The 19390-nt window shown below is 39.6% G+C and overlaps 1 protein-coding gene across 1 annotated transcript in view; it reads right to left on the reverse strand.

Moving 5' to 3' along the window:
• Nucleotides 1-19390, reverse strand: part of CSMD3 (CUB and Sushi multiple domains 3) — a 483827-nt gene that overhangs the window by 246114 nt on the left and 218323 nt on the right. The window contains exons 11-13 of the mRNA XM_064154172.1: nt 18198-18319; nt 3937-4040; nt 540-652 (exon numbers count right to left, since the gene is read on the reverse strand). Of these exons, the coding sequence (XP_064010242.1) occupies nt 540-652; nt 3937-4040; nt 18198-18319 (339 nt within the window). The remainder of the gene's footprint in view (nt 1-539; nt 653-3936; nt 4041-18197; nt 18320-19390) is intronic.

The raw sequence follows: 19390 nt of genomic DNA on the forward strand, positions 1-19390 counted from the left end.
GTTGATGCTATATGAAAACTGCATTCTCCCAGAAGCATCAAGTAGCAACTGCTTTTTTTGTTATGCACTACAGAGCATGCACATTTTAAGACCATAAATAACAACATTGTAAAGCAAGTTTTTCTTTGCCTTGGCAGTCATCATCAGTAATTCAAATTCTTTGCTTGTGATGGTTTCTTTCTGTTGTAGTAGGTACGACTACTTTTCAAAAGAATGCAGGAAGTATTCATTTTCTCTATGCATTTGCGTTTAAATAATCATATAATTATTTCTATTGTAATATTTTTCAATATGAAATAATGGAAACTAAATGTCAAACCATAGGCCAAAAATTCACTGCTGTAAGAAAACTCATAAAAAGTATCCAGTTTCATGTGACCGAAGACCTTTAAAGAGAAATTTCTTCTGTTTTTTTCAGACAAGTTTGCATTTTCTTGTTTTTCTAATATGAAAAATCTGAAATAGAATGAATCCCTCAATATGAAAGAAAAAAAAATTGTTGGTACACCATAAATTCACTTCCAATAACGTGTTGTTACCTTTGTAGTTAACCTTGAAGCCGATTGAGCCAACACTTTCATCTGTTTGAAGGTGCAACCACATCTGACTGCTCATGCTCACAATTAGGTCTGGTACAAAGCTGCCAGTTAACCTATAGATAGAAAAAAAAAAATCATAGAATCAACCAGGTTGGAAGAGACCTCCAAGATCATCCAGGCCAACCTATTACCAAGCCCTGTCCAGTCAACTAGACCATGGCACTAAGTGCCTCAGCCAGGCTTTTCTTGAACACCTCCAGGGACAGTGACTCCACCACCTCCCTGGGCAGCCCATTCCAATGCCAATCACTCTCTCTCTGTCAAGAACTTCCTCCTAACATCCAGCCCTTAGCACAACTTGAGACTGTGTGCCCTTGTTCTGTTGCTGCTTGCCTGGCAGAAGAGACCAAATCCATCTGGCTGTAACCTCTCTTCAGGTAGTTGTAGACAGTAATGAGATCACCCCTGAGCCTTCTCTTCTCCAGACTAAACAACCTCAACTCCCTCAGCCTCTCCTCACAGGGCTGTGTTCCAGACCCCTCATCATCTTCGTTGCCCCTCTCTGGACACATTCCAGTATCTCAAAATCTCTCTTGAATTGAGGAACTCAGTATTTTTCTTATATACAATCATTCTTCCAAAAAATATTTCTCTGCCTTACAATCATCACCCCTCCAACCTCCTGGCCACCCCTACTCTTAAGCAGTAACACTGTGAGAAGCTACTTGTGTTGTCTGCCCTCTCTCGACTCCCGTCATCAACCCTTACACAATGGAAGAACGTGACAAAGTTCTTGGCAGACTCAGCTGATATTCCTTCATTAGCAACAATTTAAAAGGTTGGTTTCGATGATTTGTTTGGTTTTGGGGGTTTTTTTGGTTGGTGGTTTTTGGGGTTTTTTTGCATGTCATATTATTTGCAGAAAATTGTAAGTCAATGAAAACCTGAAAGTTTGTTCTGTGTGCTGAAAGAAATACTGGGACATAAGGGACTATGAAAGCAGTAGCTCTATATTTTGTTACACTTTAGTCTATCTTTCATTACACTTTAGTCTAAATATTCTCTCTCAAATTCGCTTAGAATTTGTCAGCTAAAAAAGAATGAGGGAAAGTACCAAAACATTTTCCACTCTTATAAAATGGATGTTAAGCATAAGACTGTGTAAGAGCAAAAAAATGTCTGTTGGCTTTTTTGGGCTTTGGTTTGTTTGGTTTTTGTATTTGATTTTATTGGGGTATGTGGTTCTGTGGGTTTTGTTGTGTTATTTTTTTTTTGTTGTTGCATATTTTGTTTTGTTTGTTGGGGTTTTTTTTTTGTTGCTTTTTTTTCTGGTTTTGTTTTTCATTTCTGGTTGGTTGGTTTGTTTCAGTTCTAACCATTCTGTAAAGCTAGCTGAAACTTCAAATGGACTACTTTGAATATATTTTGCAGTTAATTTTAGTTCTCTCCTCTGGTCTTTTTAGCTTATTTCTGTATGAAATCCTCTGCTGTGGGAGAAATTCATGTCTGTTTCCCACATCTGTGTTCACAGATGGAGCTACTACAAAGACTCTTGCCAGAATGGAACAAGTAAATGCCTGGCCAAAACAGCGTACTAACTGCACATTCCCACACTAAAGGAAAATGTTTTCAGTGAGTTCAGTCCTTGCCACATGAATGGATTAACAGGATGCTCCTCCGAAACAACTGTGATGTAATGGCTAACAGTGTTTGGTAATTATCAGTGGTGATTGACAGTACATTTTGGGAATACTAGATCCATTGGGAATATTAATCTCTGTCTTGTAAGAGAATTTTTCCTGTGATAAACAGCCATTAAAGTTTTTACAAATTCTATTGTCTGAAATCAGTCACAAATATATTTTGTAAAATGCATACAGCTTTCAGAAATAATAATTCTTAATTTAATAGTGGGGGGGGGGGGAATGCCATTAAAAAATACACATTTGCAGAGACTGAAGTAAAAACTGGATGGCCTTCTAATCTCCTGGGTCCTCTTTTAAACCCTTTTTGTAGAGAGGGCTAACATGAGCCTTCTTCCTGTGTTCTGGGATGTCTCCTGATCTCCACAACTTCTCAGAGATTATGGAAAGCAGTTTTACAATGATATCAGCCAGCTCTCCTACCAGTCTTGGGTGAATGACTTCTGGATCCACGGAATTTGTAAGGGTCAAGCTCCTGCAATAGCTTGAATACCAACTCTTCCTTCACTGATGAAGGTAGTTCTGTGCTTGCATATATGTATACACACACACACACATATATCTGAGTTCACATGTCCTAGAACAATACTAATGGGATTATACAAATCCTACTAAATATCCAATGCTGACTCATTTCTAATTATATATGGTTTAGGGAATATTCTACTCAGGTATTCTCTGTAGGAAGTTTCTTCACTCTAACATATTTTGAGTTACCTACAACAGTCAATAAGCATGTAAAGATCAAGATCCTATAGTACATCTTTTGTCACGCAAAAGTTGCTAGGGGATGATCAAAGTTTATGTATCAGTTATCTATTTTCAATTGTGTTCTAGCACAGTTTTAATTTGAGAACACACTTAGGAAAGAACAGTAGAATCATAGAATCAACCAGGTTGGAAGAGACCTCCAAGATCATCTAATCCAGCCTATCACCCAGCCCTGTTCAGTCAACTAGACCATGGCACTAAGTGCCTCAGCCAGGCTTTTATTGAATAGCTCCAGGGATGGTGACTCCACCACCTCCCTGGGCAGCCCATTCCAATGGCAAATCACTCTCTCTGGGAAGAACTTCCTCCTAACATCCAGCCTATAGAATCAGTCAAGGTTGGAAGGGACCACAAGGGTCATCTAGTTCCAAACCCCCTGCTATGGGCAGGGACACCCTACCCTAGATCAGCCTGCCCACAGCCTCATCCAGCCTGGCCTTAAACACCTCCAAGGATGGGGCACCAAAACCACTTCCCTGGGCAACCCATTCCAGGCTCTCGCCACTCTCATGCTGAACAACTTCCTCCTCATGTCCAGTCTGAATCTCCCCACCTCCACCTGTGCTCCATTCCCTGTAGTCCCGTCACTACCTGATAGCCTAAAAAGTCCCTCCCCAGCCCCTAAAAACTTACTTGTATGACTGGACAGGAATGTAGACTGTCTTTCAAAATGTCTGATTTTAGTTTATGCTCCTTCTCCAATGTCCAGATCATCTCTTTCTGACTTCAGAAGAGTAAACATATAACCAGGTACTTAAACTGTCACCTTCAATAAATTTAGAAACTCAGTAAGATTAATTTCTTTTTGTTGAGGTTTACCAGATTCTAATCACTGTTTGCCCTCATTAAAAATACAAAAGCAAAACCAATATATATTGAAGATATTCTGTAATGCATTCAAATTATAAATGCAAAAGACTTACACTTGAAGCACAGTTTTAGGATCACCCACTTCTCCTCCATCACCAATTGTGAGTGTGTCATAGCCAATCTCCAGATCAAATTCTTCAAAATTGATCTGAATAACCTAGGAAATAAAAGAAGTAAATTTATTTTAAGAATAAAGAAATGTACCTGAATGATATAGTAAATGACATAAATAAAAGATTTTTTCCAACTAACAATCACAGAATCACAGAATGTTAGGGGCTGGAAAGGACCTTGAAATCTCATTCAGTCTGACTCCTCCGCCAGAACAGGATCACCTACAACAGATCACACAGGAAGATTTGGAACACAGGTTTTTAATATCTTCAGAAAGGGAGACTCCACATCCTTCCTACTTTAATTTCACATTTTTCAACATCCTTATTTTATTTTTAATATTTTTACATGTTAATTACATGTAACTTTAACATACTTTACAATAAATTACTACAATTAAGCCAAAGAGGTTTGTTTATTAAATACACTGTGTACAGTGTGGAGCCCCCAGCACAAGAAGGGCATTGAACTGTTTGGTGAGTCCAGAGGAAGCCATAAAGATGCTCAGAGGGCTGCAGCAGCTCTACTACGAGGACAGGCTATGATAATTGGGGCTCTTCAGCCTGGAGAAGAGAAGGCTTCAAGGAGACCTTCGAGTAACCTTCCAGTATCTGAAGGGGGCTACAGTAGGGCTGTGGAGAGACTATTTACAAGGTCTTGTAACGACAGGATGAGGAGTAATGGGTTTAAACTGGAAGAGGGGAGATTCAAATCAGATGTTAGGAAGAAATTCTTTACAGTGAGAGTGGTGAGACACTGGCACAGGTTGTCCAGGCAGGTTATGGATGCTCCCTCCCTGGAGGTGTTCAAGGCCAGGTTGGATGAGGCCTTGAGAGAGCTGTTCTATCAGGAGTTGTCCCTGCCTATGGCTGGGGGTTGGAACAAGATGATGTTTCAAGTCCCTTCCAACCAAAACCATTCTATGAAATATGAATGATAATAAGTTATTGTTACTCTCCTAACTTCCTCAAAGCATTTACATATATATTTTTTTTATGTTTCATACCATTCTGAGTAACTGCATTACATGTGGACTAGGATATACCTAAAAAGCAACATAACTAATTGCACTTTCTGCAGTGCAACTGTCTTCAAATAAAAACTGAGTAATTGTACTTCACTGAGCAAATGCAGTCAATATAATTTACTCCTGACATCTATTATGTGGCTCAAGAAAGATGAAGCTAGATCAAAGCTAAAAGTAATGTTCTTATTTCATGAGTAAAACACAACTATGAGAAGCATGGACATTTTTTATACCCTATCCTTTAAATCATAGTATCTATATTTAACATTAAAGGGTAAAAAAAATTCATCTCCATTTTAAGAAGGCAATGTAATTTTCACTTACACCAAAATTCAATGATACTATGAGAACAGAAAATAAAGCATACTGTTCCCACCCCATGTATCAATCATGCTAACTCTGTCTTTATGGAAACAACAGAAGCTCCTCAATCTTCATGTAGAAAACAAAGTGACAGATTACTTATGTGTAGGAATTGTTCATGCTTATGCCTGTAATAAATTGTCTTTATTTATGGTTATAATTGAGACCTGAGAATGTTTGTGTTTGAAGCTGTGGAAGTCATTCTGAGGGATGAACACCATGCCCTAGAAAGCTCTTATTGCTTTGTTACACTGAGCTTGTCTGTTTGAAGAAGAGGCTTCTACCAACAAAAGCCAGCACAGACAAATTGAAGAAACTGATGCATGTACTGAGGACTATAATCCCACAGTTATTTATAAAGACAATTTAGAATTATTTACTTTGGTGCCACTTTAATTCAACCCAAATGTGTAGTCCTGCTTTGCATTGACAACAAGTACTAAGGGAAAGTCTTAAAATGGAAGGGATAATACATTAAAACAATACCATGAAGAGATTATGTTTTTATTCTTCACATTACAGTTTTCTGTTTGCATAGAAGTATGACCTGCACTGTGCTGACTTGTAATCACAGGAAGAGTTTCTGAAATTAATCAGGAATATCAACATTACTAAACCTGTGGGGCCCTAATAAATGTAGTATTCTTAAAAATAGATATAATTTATCTTGTAAATAGGGATTGTTAAACCTGTGGGGCCTTAATAAATGTAGTATCCTAAAAAATAGATATAATTTATCTTGTAAAGAGGGCCTTCTACAAAGAAATGAGCCAATAATTTAACAATTTAGTCGAACTAGCAATTCACAAAAGGGCAGTTAAGAAGGGTAAAGTAAATCATGAAGCAAACACATTGTCTTAATATGTTTTCCAACAATACAAATTATTATGTGACTTGCACCTTGTGAAACAGAATAGCTTGCAACTTGTGAAACAGAATATTGTCTTGGGGGTGTGGGGGTTTGAGCTGATTTTCTAGCTCAGACATAGGGGAGAGGTGAACATTTCAGGGATAGGCCATATAATGGCAACAGTGGATAAGTTAATATAATTTCATTGGAGCACCAAGAGCTTAGTGTCTAGAAGCACAGCTTGTTCTCCCCCTTTTGCTGGCTTCTGTTGCTTGGCTGCTGTTTTGGCTGCTGCCAATTTTGCTGCTCCACCACCGCTTGACCCCCCCCCCCCCAACCCTTAAGGTTATTATATTTTGTTTTCTTCTCTAGTAGTTTATCTGTCTTTACACTGTTATTCCTACACTATAAGAAATACAATTTCATCTTCCCCTGACTATCAAAAAAAGTCTGTGTTGTGGTGAGTTTATTCTCCCGAGGGAGGAATCCACCCTAAACCAGGGCATGGGGCATGGTTTGGTGGTTATCACAGTATCATCAGGGTTGGAAGAGACCTCACAGATCATCAAGTCCAACCCTTTACCACAGAGCTCAAGGCTAGACCATGGCACCAAGTGCCACGTCCAACCTTGCCTTGAACAGCCCCAGGGACGGCGACTCCACCACCTCCCCGGGCAGCCCATTTGTTTTTTACCTCTAAGCAGTTATTTCAGATTTATCTTTGCTGCATTTTATCCATCTCAAATATCTTAACCTTTGCAATTGCTGTGGCATTGTATCCCTAAAAATTGCTAGCGACTGTATGCAAAATTAGTTTCACTCGTTTTTACCAAGCTGCTAGAAAAGAAGATAAAATTCTTTACATAGACATTGAAGGAAATGTTTGTTAGTAGCCACTTTAATGTGGTGCACTGAGAATAGAGTGGGAGAGGGAAATGCTGAACTTGGAAATTACCTCTCTTGTACCAGAACATTTATTATTGCTCCACAAAGAAATGTATTTCTGCAAAAAAAAATTAACTGTGTGAATGATCCAGTCACAGTAGCAACAAGAAGAAGTCCACTTCACTGAAACATAGCCACAAGATTTCTACTTTCATCAACTTTGACTGTTTGTTTGAGAAAATAAACTCCCATCTGCAGACTGCTAATGATGTCACACCCAAGCCTTGCTCACCAATCAAAATGAATTCTTTGCTTGCCTTCTTCAATGGTAGAAGCGAAACTAGGCAGGGAGAAGAAAACACATCCTGTTTGTATTTGTGTGTCCTCATATGCCCTTTTGTCCCTGACTACTTCTTAGTAAGTAAATTATGTGCATTTATATCTGGTGGTAGAAGCTAATGAAATGCTGCTGTCTGATTGATAGGCTTTACCTCCACAATTTTCCATAGAATCACATGTTCTTTCATCAAAATAATTGTGTTATCATATATTCAATTATAGAAGAATACTTTTAGTAGGACAATATATTGAATCTATCATTTATTATAAGACTGAGGCATAATTTTATTTAAATTATTCATGCTGAGGTATAATTTTATTTAACATTAATACTATCATGGAGCTGCTAATCTTGGAAACCATTTCCAGGAGTATTAAAGACAAAAAAAAATCATCAGGAGTATTCCATATGGCTTTACCAAAGTAGAGACAAGCTTGGCCAATGGTGATAAAATTCTACAATGAAATTACTCTTCTGGGAGATGAGAGAGCAGTGGCTACTGTCTACCTGGACTTCCTGCAGGCCTTTGGTATTATTTCCCAGCAGATAAGATATTTAAAGACAATTTGTTGGCTGGGTGAACAAACACAGAGGTGGATTGAAAACTGGATTAAAGTCTGGGCCCAGAGATCTGTGATCAGCAGCACAAAATCTAGTTGGAAGCCCACAGGAGTCTCCAAGGGGTCAATAATGGCATGAGTCCTGTTTAAAATATGAATTGGTCACGTGGGTGACAGAACAGAAGTTTGCCACAACATTAAACTGGGAGTAGTGGCTAATATACCAGAGGGTCATGCTGCCATCAAGAGGGTTCTCAACTAGCTGGAGAAATGGACCAACAGGATGATCAGGGAGTTCAGCAAGAGAGATGTTGAGGTGCTGGAACATGTCCAGAGAAGGGCAACGAAGCTGGTGAGGGGCCTGGAGCACAAATCCTATGAGGAGAGGTTGAGGGAGCTGGGCCTGTTTAGCCTGCAGAAGAGGAGGCTCAGGGATGATCTTATTACTGTCTACAACTACCTGAAGGGGCACTGTAGCCAGGTGGGGGGTGGCCTCTTCTCCCAGGTAACCAGCAATAGAACAAGGGGACACAGTCTCAAGTTGTGCCAGGGTAGGTATAGGCTGGATATTAGGAAGAAGTTCTTCCCAGAGAGAGTGATTTCCCATTGGAATGGGCTGCCCAGGGAGGTGGTGGAGGCACCGTCCCTGGGGGTCTTCAAGAAAAGCCTGGCTGAGGCACTCAGTGCCATGGTCTAGTTGATTGGATAGGGCTGGGTGCTAGGTTGGACTGATGATCTTGGAGGTCTCTTCCAACCTGGTTGATTCTATGATTCTATGATTCTAAGTTTGAAATGCAAAGTCTATCCCTCAGGGAGGAACAACCTCATACATGAGTACATGCTAGGGGCCATTCAGATGGAAAGCAGCTTTGCAGAATTGTTCCTGGGGGTCGTGGTGGCCAACAGGTTGAACATGAGTCAGTAATGTGTCCTTGCTGCAAAGAAGGCAAATAGCATTGCAGGAGCTGAACCTTTCCTGTTGCTTAGCTGTGGTGACATATGTCTACGTGTGGACATACTAGAAAAAGTCCAATGAGGCCTGTTGAAATGATTAAGGTACTGAGACGTCTTACTTATAAGGAAAAGCTGAAAAAGCTGAGACAGTTCAGTCTAAAAAAGAGTAGGCTCACAGAGGATCTTAAAAATGTATAGGAATATCTGAAAGGAGGGTGCAAAGAGGACTGGGATAGCCATTTTCACTGCTGGGACAGAGCCAGAGGCAATGAGCTCATAGTGGAACAGGAGAGCTTCTGTCTAAACATCAGGAAGCAATTTTTTACTGTGAGGGTGAAAAAGCATTGGCACAGGTTTCCTGATGTGGATCTCCCTCCTTGGAAATATTAAAAAGTCATCTGGACATGATCATGGGCAATCATGTCTCCTACATGAGTAAGGAGGTTAACAAGAGGTGCCATCCAGCTGCAACCATTCTGTGAGTGTGTGAAAAGTGAATCAACCAAAAATCATTCATCTGCTCAAAAATATTTACTTGCTACCTTCACAGCTAGTGTCAGCTATCTGGAGAGACATTAATCTTGCCTCTTTTAAACATGCCTTTTAGTTTTACCCCTGGTGACACTACTAGCTGTTCATTAACTGGAAAGAGACTTTAAAATAAAAGGTCTAGCAACCATGGCAATTAAAGTTCTGTTGACTAAAGTTAGATGACACTGATCTACACCAAGTTTCTCACTTCCACACAGCTGTCTTTTCACATCTTCTTCACTGCAGCTGTGAAAAAGATGGGGAAGTCTGTACTGAGAAAAAGGTGCTAATATTCCCTATTACATCTAGCTGAACACAATGCCCTACCTGCAATGCATTCAGTAACAGTTGCATGAGGAGCAAATTAAAGGAATGGTAGATATTAGGGAAAGGGGAGAAAAGAAGCAACTGATTACAGTTTATGGGATACAGAAACACATGGCTGTGGGGTAAAAAGTATATCCATATTATGAAGTTGGGATCCAGCTACATTAAAATCATTTTTTTCCCCTTAGTCTGCCAAAATTCAGAGTGAAAATTAGGCCATGAAAGGGAGAAAACAGATTTGAAATATCTTTAAACATTAAATTAAACAAAAAGCTACATACCAGAGATCAAAGTGATAATAAATTGAAGTTTGCAAAAGCTAGTAAAGCATGTTTGGATTGTGATTTGTTTGCTGGTGTTTTTAAAAGATATGCATGAATACTGAGCATAAAATCTTTATATGTATATATATGGACTCTATAAATATAAGTACTAATCATAGAATCATAATATCATAAATTTATAAGACCATAGAATGGTTTGGGCTGGAAGGGAAAAGATCATCAGATCATCTACTCCAACTCTCCCTGTCATGGGCAGGGAGGTCTTTCACTAAATTAGTTTTACAAAGCCCTGTCCAACCTGACCAAGGATGGGGCATCCACAAGTCTGGAACATCTGTTCTCACCACCCTCATCACAGAAAAATTCTTCTTTACATCCAATCTAAATCCTTCTTTCAATTTAAAACTGCTACTCACTGTGCCTTCACTACACTCCCTGGTAAAAGGTCTTTCTCAGTCTTTCTTAAAACAGCTCTTTATATGATACAAGATCACAATAAGGTCTTTCTGGAGCCTTCTCTTCTTGAGGCAGAACAATTCCAACTCAGCTTTTCTTCATAGAAGTGTTCCATCTCTCTGACGACTTTCATGACCCTCCTCTGTTCTCATTCTAACAGGTCCAGTGACATCAGTGGGCTCCCTCACAAAACCTTGCCAACGAGGTTTAAGACTAGTTCCAAAGCACAATATAAGTTGTGATCCTTAAAATCATAGGTAGGCATCACTTAACCTCTAAGGTATTTAAACTTACAACACAGGGCTGGTTTTGACCTGTGTGTTCACCAGACGTATCAAGACTTTCAGGCAAACATGAAAAGTTTATAATCTTTCTTTTTCTTAGTAACAGCATTTCCACAGTGCCAGTTTCCTATTCAGTTGATTGGAGAGCTGTTAATATTCCAAACTCCTTTCTAATCTAGTCTTTTGAACCTGTTTCAGATGTCTTGGAGAAATATTCTCCAATTTACTTTGAGGAAATTATGGATGAATGTCGCTCCCAGATAAGCATAAGTTTGAACAACAGTTACAGCTACAAATCTTCTAAGCTTTTTCTTTCTCTTAATAGAGGGATTTGTACTTTATGTTAACAGAAATTGTTTCAAGAAGATTTGTTATATTTGGAAGTAATTTCCTCACTGATTTTTTAGTGATATCTGAACGCTAAATGCTATACCTCTTTGATAACATAAATCTTAAAGGTTGAAAGATTTTTGTTAAGCTTCTAGTATTATGAAGATGAAGTTTGTCCCCTGTAGCCCATGGAGATGGAGAGTGGAGGTGAAATTCACCCTAGTTCATGCTAGAGCAGATGTATGTTCCCTGAAGAGAAAGTGTGACCCTTTAAAACCCCCACACTGGATCAGGGTCTCCCAGGGACCTGCAGGTGCCCATATTGGAGCAGTCTGGTCCTGGAGGACTGCACTTTACGGAAAGGATCCATGCTAGAGCAGGTTCTGAAGAACTGCAGCTTACAGAAGGAACACAACAGTGGAGCAGAGTGTGAGGAAGAAGAAGTGGCACAAAGTGCTATGAAATGACCACAACCCCCATTCCCTATTTACTCTGTGCTGCTTGGTGGAGAAGAGGTAGAGAAGTCAGGAGTGCAATCGAGTCTAGAAGAAGGGAGGAGTCAATGGGAAGATGCTGATTTACATTTGCTTTTATTTCTTGTTATTGTGCACTAATTTGATTTGCAGTATGTTAAACTAATTGTATGTTTTGCAAATGATAACCAGTGAGCAATCACTCCATCCTTATCTTGAATCACGACATTTTTCATCGTATTTTCTCCCCTGATCTGTCGAGGAAGAGGAGTGACAGAGCACCTGGCAGCCTGGTGGCCAGCCAAGGCTAACCCCACTACAGAATGACATTATGAACCTTTAAAGGAGTCACTTCATAAAAAAGACAAGCAAACAAACTCTCTGGAGGTATTCAAGGCCAGGTTGGATGAGGCTTGAGTGACCTTGTCTCGTGGAAGTTGTCCCTGCCCATGAATGAGTTAGAACTAGATGATCTTTAAGATTCCTTTCAAACTAAACCATTTTAGGAATCTATGAAAACTACCAACAGCTCCACTTCCCAGTCAAATAACAGGAAAAAAGGTATATATTGAGAAGAGCAATTTACTATAAAGATCATTCACAAGAGCAAGCAAATGAACTCCACTGTGGAGGAAAGTGACAGGTTCCTCTGCCAAAAACTGACCAAACATAAAAGACAGAAACATATTGGTTGCTCATGCTGCAAGAACTGGAACCATCCTGTCAAAGTCTCTCTGTCATATTTCCCACTGGAATGGGCTGCCCAGGGAGGTGGTGGAGTCACTGTCCCTGGAGGTGTTCAAGAAAAGCCTGGATGAGGCACTTAGTGCCATGGTCTGGTTGACTGACTAGGGCTGAAGGATAGGTTGGCCTGGATGATCTTGGAGGTCTCTTCCAACCTGGTTGATTCTATGATTCTATATGCATTTTTTTTTTTTTTTTTAAGTTCTAACTTGAATGTGCACATTCAGTATAGATCTACATGAGAAAATATGTTTGCTTTTGAAGTGTATAAGAAACAAAACAGACCAGTTTTAGGAACTTGGAATGAAAACTCAGATTTGAACTTTAATTCTATCTAAAATTGTAATCAAAGGTGGAGTCAATACTGAAAATCAGTTTATGGTTAGGGTCTAATATTGTTGATGGCTGAAATAAGAATTAATTCTGTTGCATTTATTGCAACAGACACAACCTCTCACACATTCCCTATGAACGAGCACATTTTTAGAGTGCAAAGCATTGCTCCTGTAATCAAAGATATGGCAAGGAAATATTTAGAGAGATAAAATGTACAATAATTAAGAAAATAGACCTTCCATTCTTAATGAAGCGCAGTTAGAGTAAAACTGCAAGATGAGTCTGCAACTTGCACTGCTCCTTTTCATTCCACATCTCCTTTATGACATTATTTTTCCCAAACACTTAACCCAAAGCACATACGCATACCTTCCAACTCCAATTTCTCACATTCTAAAATTGATTCTTTGCCCTCACTGCTGAACCTATTAACTTCCCCTCTTAGAAATAGATGGATTCCTTTCTATGCTCTCACTCCACTGAGAATCTTCCCTCCATCCACATATGGTTTTTTTAAATTACAGGATACGCATAGTAGATTATTTTGACTGGATGAAAAGGTTCATGATCAATACAGAACAGTGCAGCTAACTCCAGAAAGATTCACAGAATCATAGAATGGTCTGAGCTGGAAGGGACCTCTAAAGGTCATCTAGTCTGCCTCTCCCTGCAGTCAGCAGGGACATCCTCAGCAGCCCAGGTCACCCAGGGCCCCGTCAAGCCTCACCTTGAATGTCTCCAGGGGATGAACCTCAACCACCTCCCTGGACAGCCTGTTCCATTGCTCCACTACCCTCACAGTAAAGAACTTGTTCCTAACATCCAATCTAATCTGCTCTCCTCAAGCTTGAATTCTTTGCACCTCATCCTGTCACTACAGGCCTTTGTAAACAGCTTCTCTCTATCCCTCCTGTAGACCCCTTTTGGGTACTGGCAGGCTGCTATTAGTTCCCCCCCCTCCCCCCCCAAGGCTGAACACTCCCAGCTCCCTCAGCCTGTCCTCATAGCAGAGGCTCTCCTCTGGACCTGCACCATCATATCTATATCCTTCCTATAATGAGGGCTCCAGAACTGGATGCAGTACTCCAGGTGAGGTCTCACACAGAGCAAAGTGGCAGAATCCCCTCTCTGGCTCTGCTGGCCACAGTTCTTTTGATGCAGCCCAGGGTATGATTTCCCCTCTGGGCTGCAAGCATTCACTGTCTGCTCACATCCATCTTCTCATCCACCAGCACCCCCAAGTCCCTTTCTATGGGGCTTCTCTAACACTTCATCCCCCAGCGTGTACTGACAGTGAGGATTATTCTGTCCCAGGTGCAAGACCCTGAAATGGAATGTGTCCTGAACAGAACTGAAATGTTTTTCACACTTCCTAGTTTCATACAGAATAAAAGTGTGTTATCAGCCACTGATATGTACAGTACTTGTTTTTTTCACATGCATGGATGAAAATCAGAATTATGGTTAAAATACACACTTAAGAGTGTGCTCATATTTTCAAGTCATTTAAGTGACTAATACCCACAGCTAATCTTCAAAATAGGCACAGGGAAAGTCATATGTCAGATATTTGCTTGTAAATCGAGCTGCAGTGTGGTTTATTTCAACAGGACTGACTAAAACAGACCTCATGTAAAAGAGTGTTTGTATTCATGCTAAAGTACCCAGCTTGCTTGAGATTTATACTGTTAACATGAATAAATATGTGTTTAGGCTTCACAGTAAGCTTAGGAAACGTTCCACTGACAGTTTTGACATGGGTAACAAAATAACACAGCTGTGGTAAACTGAACAGTCAGCTTTTTCCTGAATTTCTCTGGCTTATTTTTGGCTTGGCCTAAAATGCACAAAAAATCCAGAAATTAAAAGATGAAAGTTTTTTGTTTCAGGAGGAAAACAGCAACATAATCAAGGAGGAAATGAAGATAAGAACATAAGAGCATTAAAAGAAAAAATAAATTAAATATAAATTCAGTTGCAAGTCATTGGCTCAACAAATTTCTTGTTCTTGCAGAACAGCCTGTAAGGATTTTTCCTGATACTTTAAGTTTCTCAGAAAGTTAAGGACTGCAGCAGTTAGTGACAGATGTAATAAATTTTCAGTAGGTTCTGCTACTATGACAAAATTCAGATGACAGACTCCCTACAAATATTTTACATCCTCAAATAAACAAACAACTGTGCTGGTTTGAGACTAATTGGAATATTTCACTGAGATAAATTAAATCCTTAACTGTGAGAAGAAAGAAAACAACACGTGCCCTTTATCACCCATTCTTCTGCTGAGAAATGCAACTAGTCAAAATACAGGTAAGACTTCTCACACTGCTCAGCTCTCACTTCTGGCTGTGCCTTCTTTCTGGCAATCTGGTTTCTGTGGCTGCCTCTGCCTTAACTCTGATCTAACCCTTTTTCCTCTAACCTCCTTGTTGTCTTTTTGACATCTCACCTCAGATCTCCAGATTTATCATATGAGATATACATGGGTTGATCTGGTTATTTCTGAAGGGAGGGAAAGATGGAAGGGAAAGGGGGGATTGGGTCAGGAGCCTCCTGGGGACTCTATTTCTGGGAGGGGTATTGTGTTTCTGTACTACTTTTAACCTGTCTATAGCTGTATATATTGTAAATAACATTTAACAAGGCCAAGTGCAGGGTTCTGCACTTTGGCCACAACAACCAACTGGACATTGTAGCCAGTTGGGAGTTGGCCTCTTCTCCCAGGCAACCAGCAATAGAACAAGGGGACACAGTCTCAAGTTATGCCAGGGGAAAGTCTAGGCTGGATGTTAGGAGGAAGTTGTTGGCAGAGAGAGTGATTGGCATTGGAATGGGCTGCCTGGGAAGGTGGTGGAGGCACCGTCCCTGGAGGTGTTCAAGAGAAGACTGGCTGAGGCACTTAGTGTCATGGTCTAGTTGACTGGCTAGGGCTGGGTGATAGGTTGGACTGGATGATCTTGGAGGTCTCTTCCAACCTGGTTGATTCTATGATTCTAAATATCTGCTTGTATATTGTGCTAAGCTGTAAATATAAAGTTTCATTTCTTAATTTCCAGCTGGCTGAGTCTAATCTGAGTGATTTCATGAGAGTAGGGTCAGGGAACACTCAAACCATTACAACTTAGTAAAAATAACAATTTGGATTTCACAAATCTAAACCCAACAGTAAACTCCAACCATCTCCTAACTCTCAAGCATAAATCATTATCGATTTCAAAATACAACAGACAAAAATAATTCAAACACAGCCCAACTTTTGAATCCTATTCTAAAGAATAGATTCTACAGAATATGTTCATGCAGGTAGGAAGAATATTTTTATGCCTGAAATTCACTGAATGTAAAATTTATAATATGAAAGTGACAAACATAAAAGAATATACCATGTAAAATTTCTTTCTTTTCTAAATGTCTTGCCACATACAACTAACAGAACCTGGACTGATTTTTCTGATCTATCTAAATTGAATCTTATGTATTATGCACATTTAATCTTATGTATTTAATTTCTCTTGACAATGTTGGAAAACAGAAGGATTTTCTTTCCTCTTCTTTTTTTGTTTTAAGGAATCCTTTGGCTTATTTTTGTCCATAACACATGATGGTGTAAGATATATGGTATGAATATGACTGAGACTTGTCAGAAATGCTGTCAATCTAGCAATGACATTTTCCACAGTGTTTCTGTCGCAATGGATTAAAAAAGGGATCAGCAAGTATAATCCTGAAGACTTGAACTCTGGTTAATTTTAAACCTAGTTGTGATTGCATTGATATATTACCCTGTTGTTATATTTAAGGACATGTTTTGGAAGGGCAAAATCAAGAGTCACCATCTAATCAACTAAACCATGGCATCAAGTGCCTCGTCCTGTCTCCTCTTAAACACCTTCAGGGACAGCGACTCCACCACCTCCCTGGGCAGTCCATTCCAATGCCAACCACTCTGAGAAGAACTGCTTCCTAACATCCAGCCTAAACCTCCTCATGTGCAGTTTAAAACTGTCCTGTTGTTCTGTCACTGGTTGCCTGGCAGAAGAGACCAACCCCTACCTGGCTACAACCTAGTTTCAGATAGTTGTAGAGAGCAATAAGGTCTCCCTGAGACTTCTCCAGGTTAAATACCCTCAGCTCCCTCAGACACTCATAATGCTTGCGCTCCAGAACCCAGGCTTCCTTCCCCAAGCCTCAGGGAACTGTTAGTTCTTTAAGTTATCACATGTATCATTCATTCAGCAACTTCAAATTATCAACAAAGATTTGCTGAGAAAGGTCAAGGAATAGGTGCAGAATTTGTCAACTGTGGGACAATCTGCATCTTCTTTTCCAAAGACTCAACATATTTTTGATAACCTATAAATTGGATAAATAGGATTATTAGCTCTTGGAACAAGGATAGAAGAAAACAAACAACCCCCCCTCACACTACCTTCTCTCCCCCCCCATCTACTGTTTTCATTGTAAATATTTTAACTACTTGATTAATTATCTTTTTCCTCCTTCCAAATTAATGTAAGGATGGATTCCTCGCTGAATTTTGTAAGATTATAAGGAAAAATGCATCAATGCATCTAAATGGCTTCTGAAATGTAATCAGATTTTAACTGAGCCTTCTGATAAACTCAGGTATTAAGTATTCTAAGTTGCTTTGATCAATTAATGGAGTGTGATGCAGATGGCAATATAAGACAGAAATGAGGAGATAGAATATATCCTTGCACCAGAAAAACACAGATGTCGATAGGCCTTTATAAAAAATTCCTGAGCTGTACAGCTAATTTTTGTTTTATTACCTCTAAACAAGTTCATTATGCTCAGTTCAGATAAAATGAACACCTGGAAACAGAATATATCCATTGCTTCCAGGTGCCTAGCTCCTGAATTTCAAGACAACTGGTGTCATTACTTACCTTTATTGCTCTACTTTGACTCATCTGGCATTATCGAGACTCCTAGTACTTTTACTCCACATTGTAGGTATAAATTATATGAGTTTTAATACAATTGTTCAGATAATGAAATAAATTACACAAGTTTTGAATAATCCTTCATGAAGTAAAAGTGAATTGATGAACTTCACTGATTTTTCAAGTAGTCTAAGACAAAATATGATGTAGACATTCATATATACAGGAAAACTTTACTGATTGTAGCACAGTATTAATGGACCCATGACACTGCTTCCTGCTATTAGGTAGCTGCTTCTGGGAATTCATTTAGAGAATCACATAAAAACACAACAGCATCTCATTTTCATGTGAAAAGCAAAAGACTCTTGGGGGTAACAACAAGTTTTAACATCTGTCTATATCCATTTAATATCTTCATAACAATGTCTGCAACGCACTGAGTACAGCAGCTCAGACTGTAGAGGCAAACTGTGTTAGCAAAAAAAAGTCATGGTCCACATGAGGTTTTGTGGTTTTTAAAAAGAAGAGACAGAGTTTTAGATGTACCTTGTTAGTATTGATAGCTGTGATGACCCACACGCACTGAGCATTGCTGTCATACTGGAACGGAAAATTAGGTGATGTGAAAGTGCCTCCAGGTCCCTGAAGATTGGATCCACAAGTCTTGACTGCGAAAAGAAAGTCCACATACAGCAGATTCATAAACCAAGCTCTAATATATAAATCAAGATGTGAAGGATTAGAATACTACCAATAAAACATAGAACCACTTCACACAAGATTGTAGACAGCTCATGTTTAGTTTTTCTGACAAAGCAAAATAGACTTTTTCTTGTGTCCAAGCCAAAAACCTTAATGTATTTGGAGTAAAATGAGTAACCACAGCATGAGAAATAGTTTTGAAAACTTCAAGTAACTTCTGTCATTTCCTAATGTCTTAGAAAACAAGGATTTGTGGAGCAGAACATCAAGATCACTTTTATCACTGTGCCTTTTTTGTGGCTACGTATCGGTGCATGGCATATCAACATCTTTTTCTCCTACAACCACTAGCTGACCTGCTGAACCAATAGCTGAAGCACTGAAAATGTTAAAGAAAACTTGTACAAGTCAGACTTACACAAAACAGTTTTCTGTTTTTCAAGGCTAAAAGGGACATTTATTGTCAGATCAAAGTCTGTATGGTTATTTACAGTATTTTCTTTAAAAACAAAACCAACAACTTATTTACCTTAGGTAGCATTTAACATCACAAATAGAATCATAGAATCAACCAAGTTGGAAGAGACCTCCAAGATCATCCAGTCCAACCTAGCACCCAGCCCTAACCAATCAACTAGACCATGGCACTAAGTGCTTCATCCAGTCTTTTCTTGACGACCCCCAGGGACGGTGCCTCCACCACCTCCCTGGGCAGTCCATTCCAATGGGAAATCACTCTCTCTGTGAAGAACTTCTTCCTAACATCCAGCCTATACCTATCCTGGCACAACTTGAGACTGTGTCCCCTTGTTCTATTGCTGGTTGCCTGGGAGAAGAGGCCACCCCCCACCTGGCTACAATGCCCCTTCAGGTAGTTGTAGACAGTAATAAGATCACCCCTGAGCCTCCTCTTCTCCAGGCTAAACAGGCCCAGCTCCCTCAGCCTCTCCTCATAGGATTTGTGCTTCAGGCCCCTCACCAGCTTTGTTGCCCTTCTCTGGACATGTTCCAGCACCTCAACATCTTTCTTGAATTGA

This window comes from Pogoniulus pusillus, chromosome 14 (genome assembly GCF_015220805.1).
Source record: "Pogoniulus pusillus isolate bPogPus1 chromosome 14, bPogPus1.pri, whole genome shotgun sequence".
Taxonomy (NCBI): domain Eukaryota; kingdom Metazoa; phylum Chordata; class Aves; order Piciformes; family Lybiidae; genus Pogoniulus; species Pogoniulus pusillus.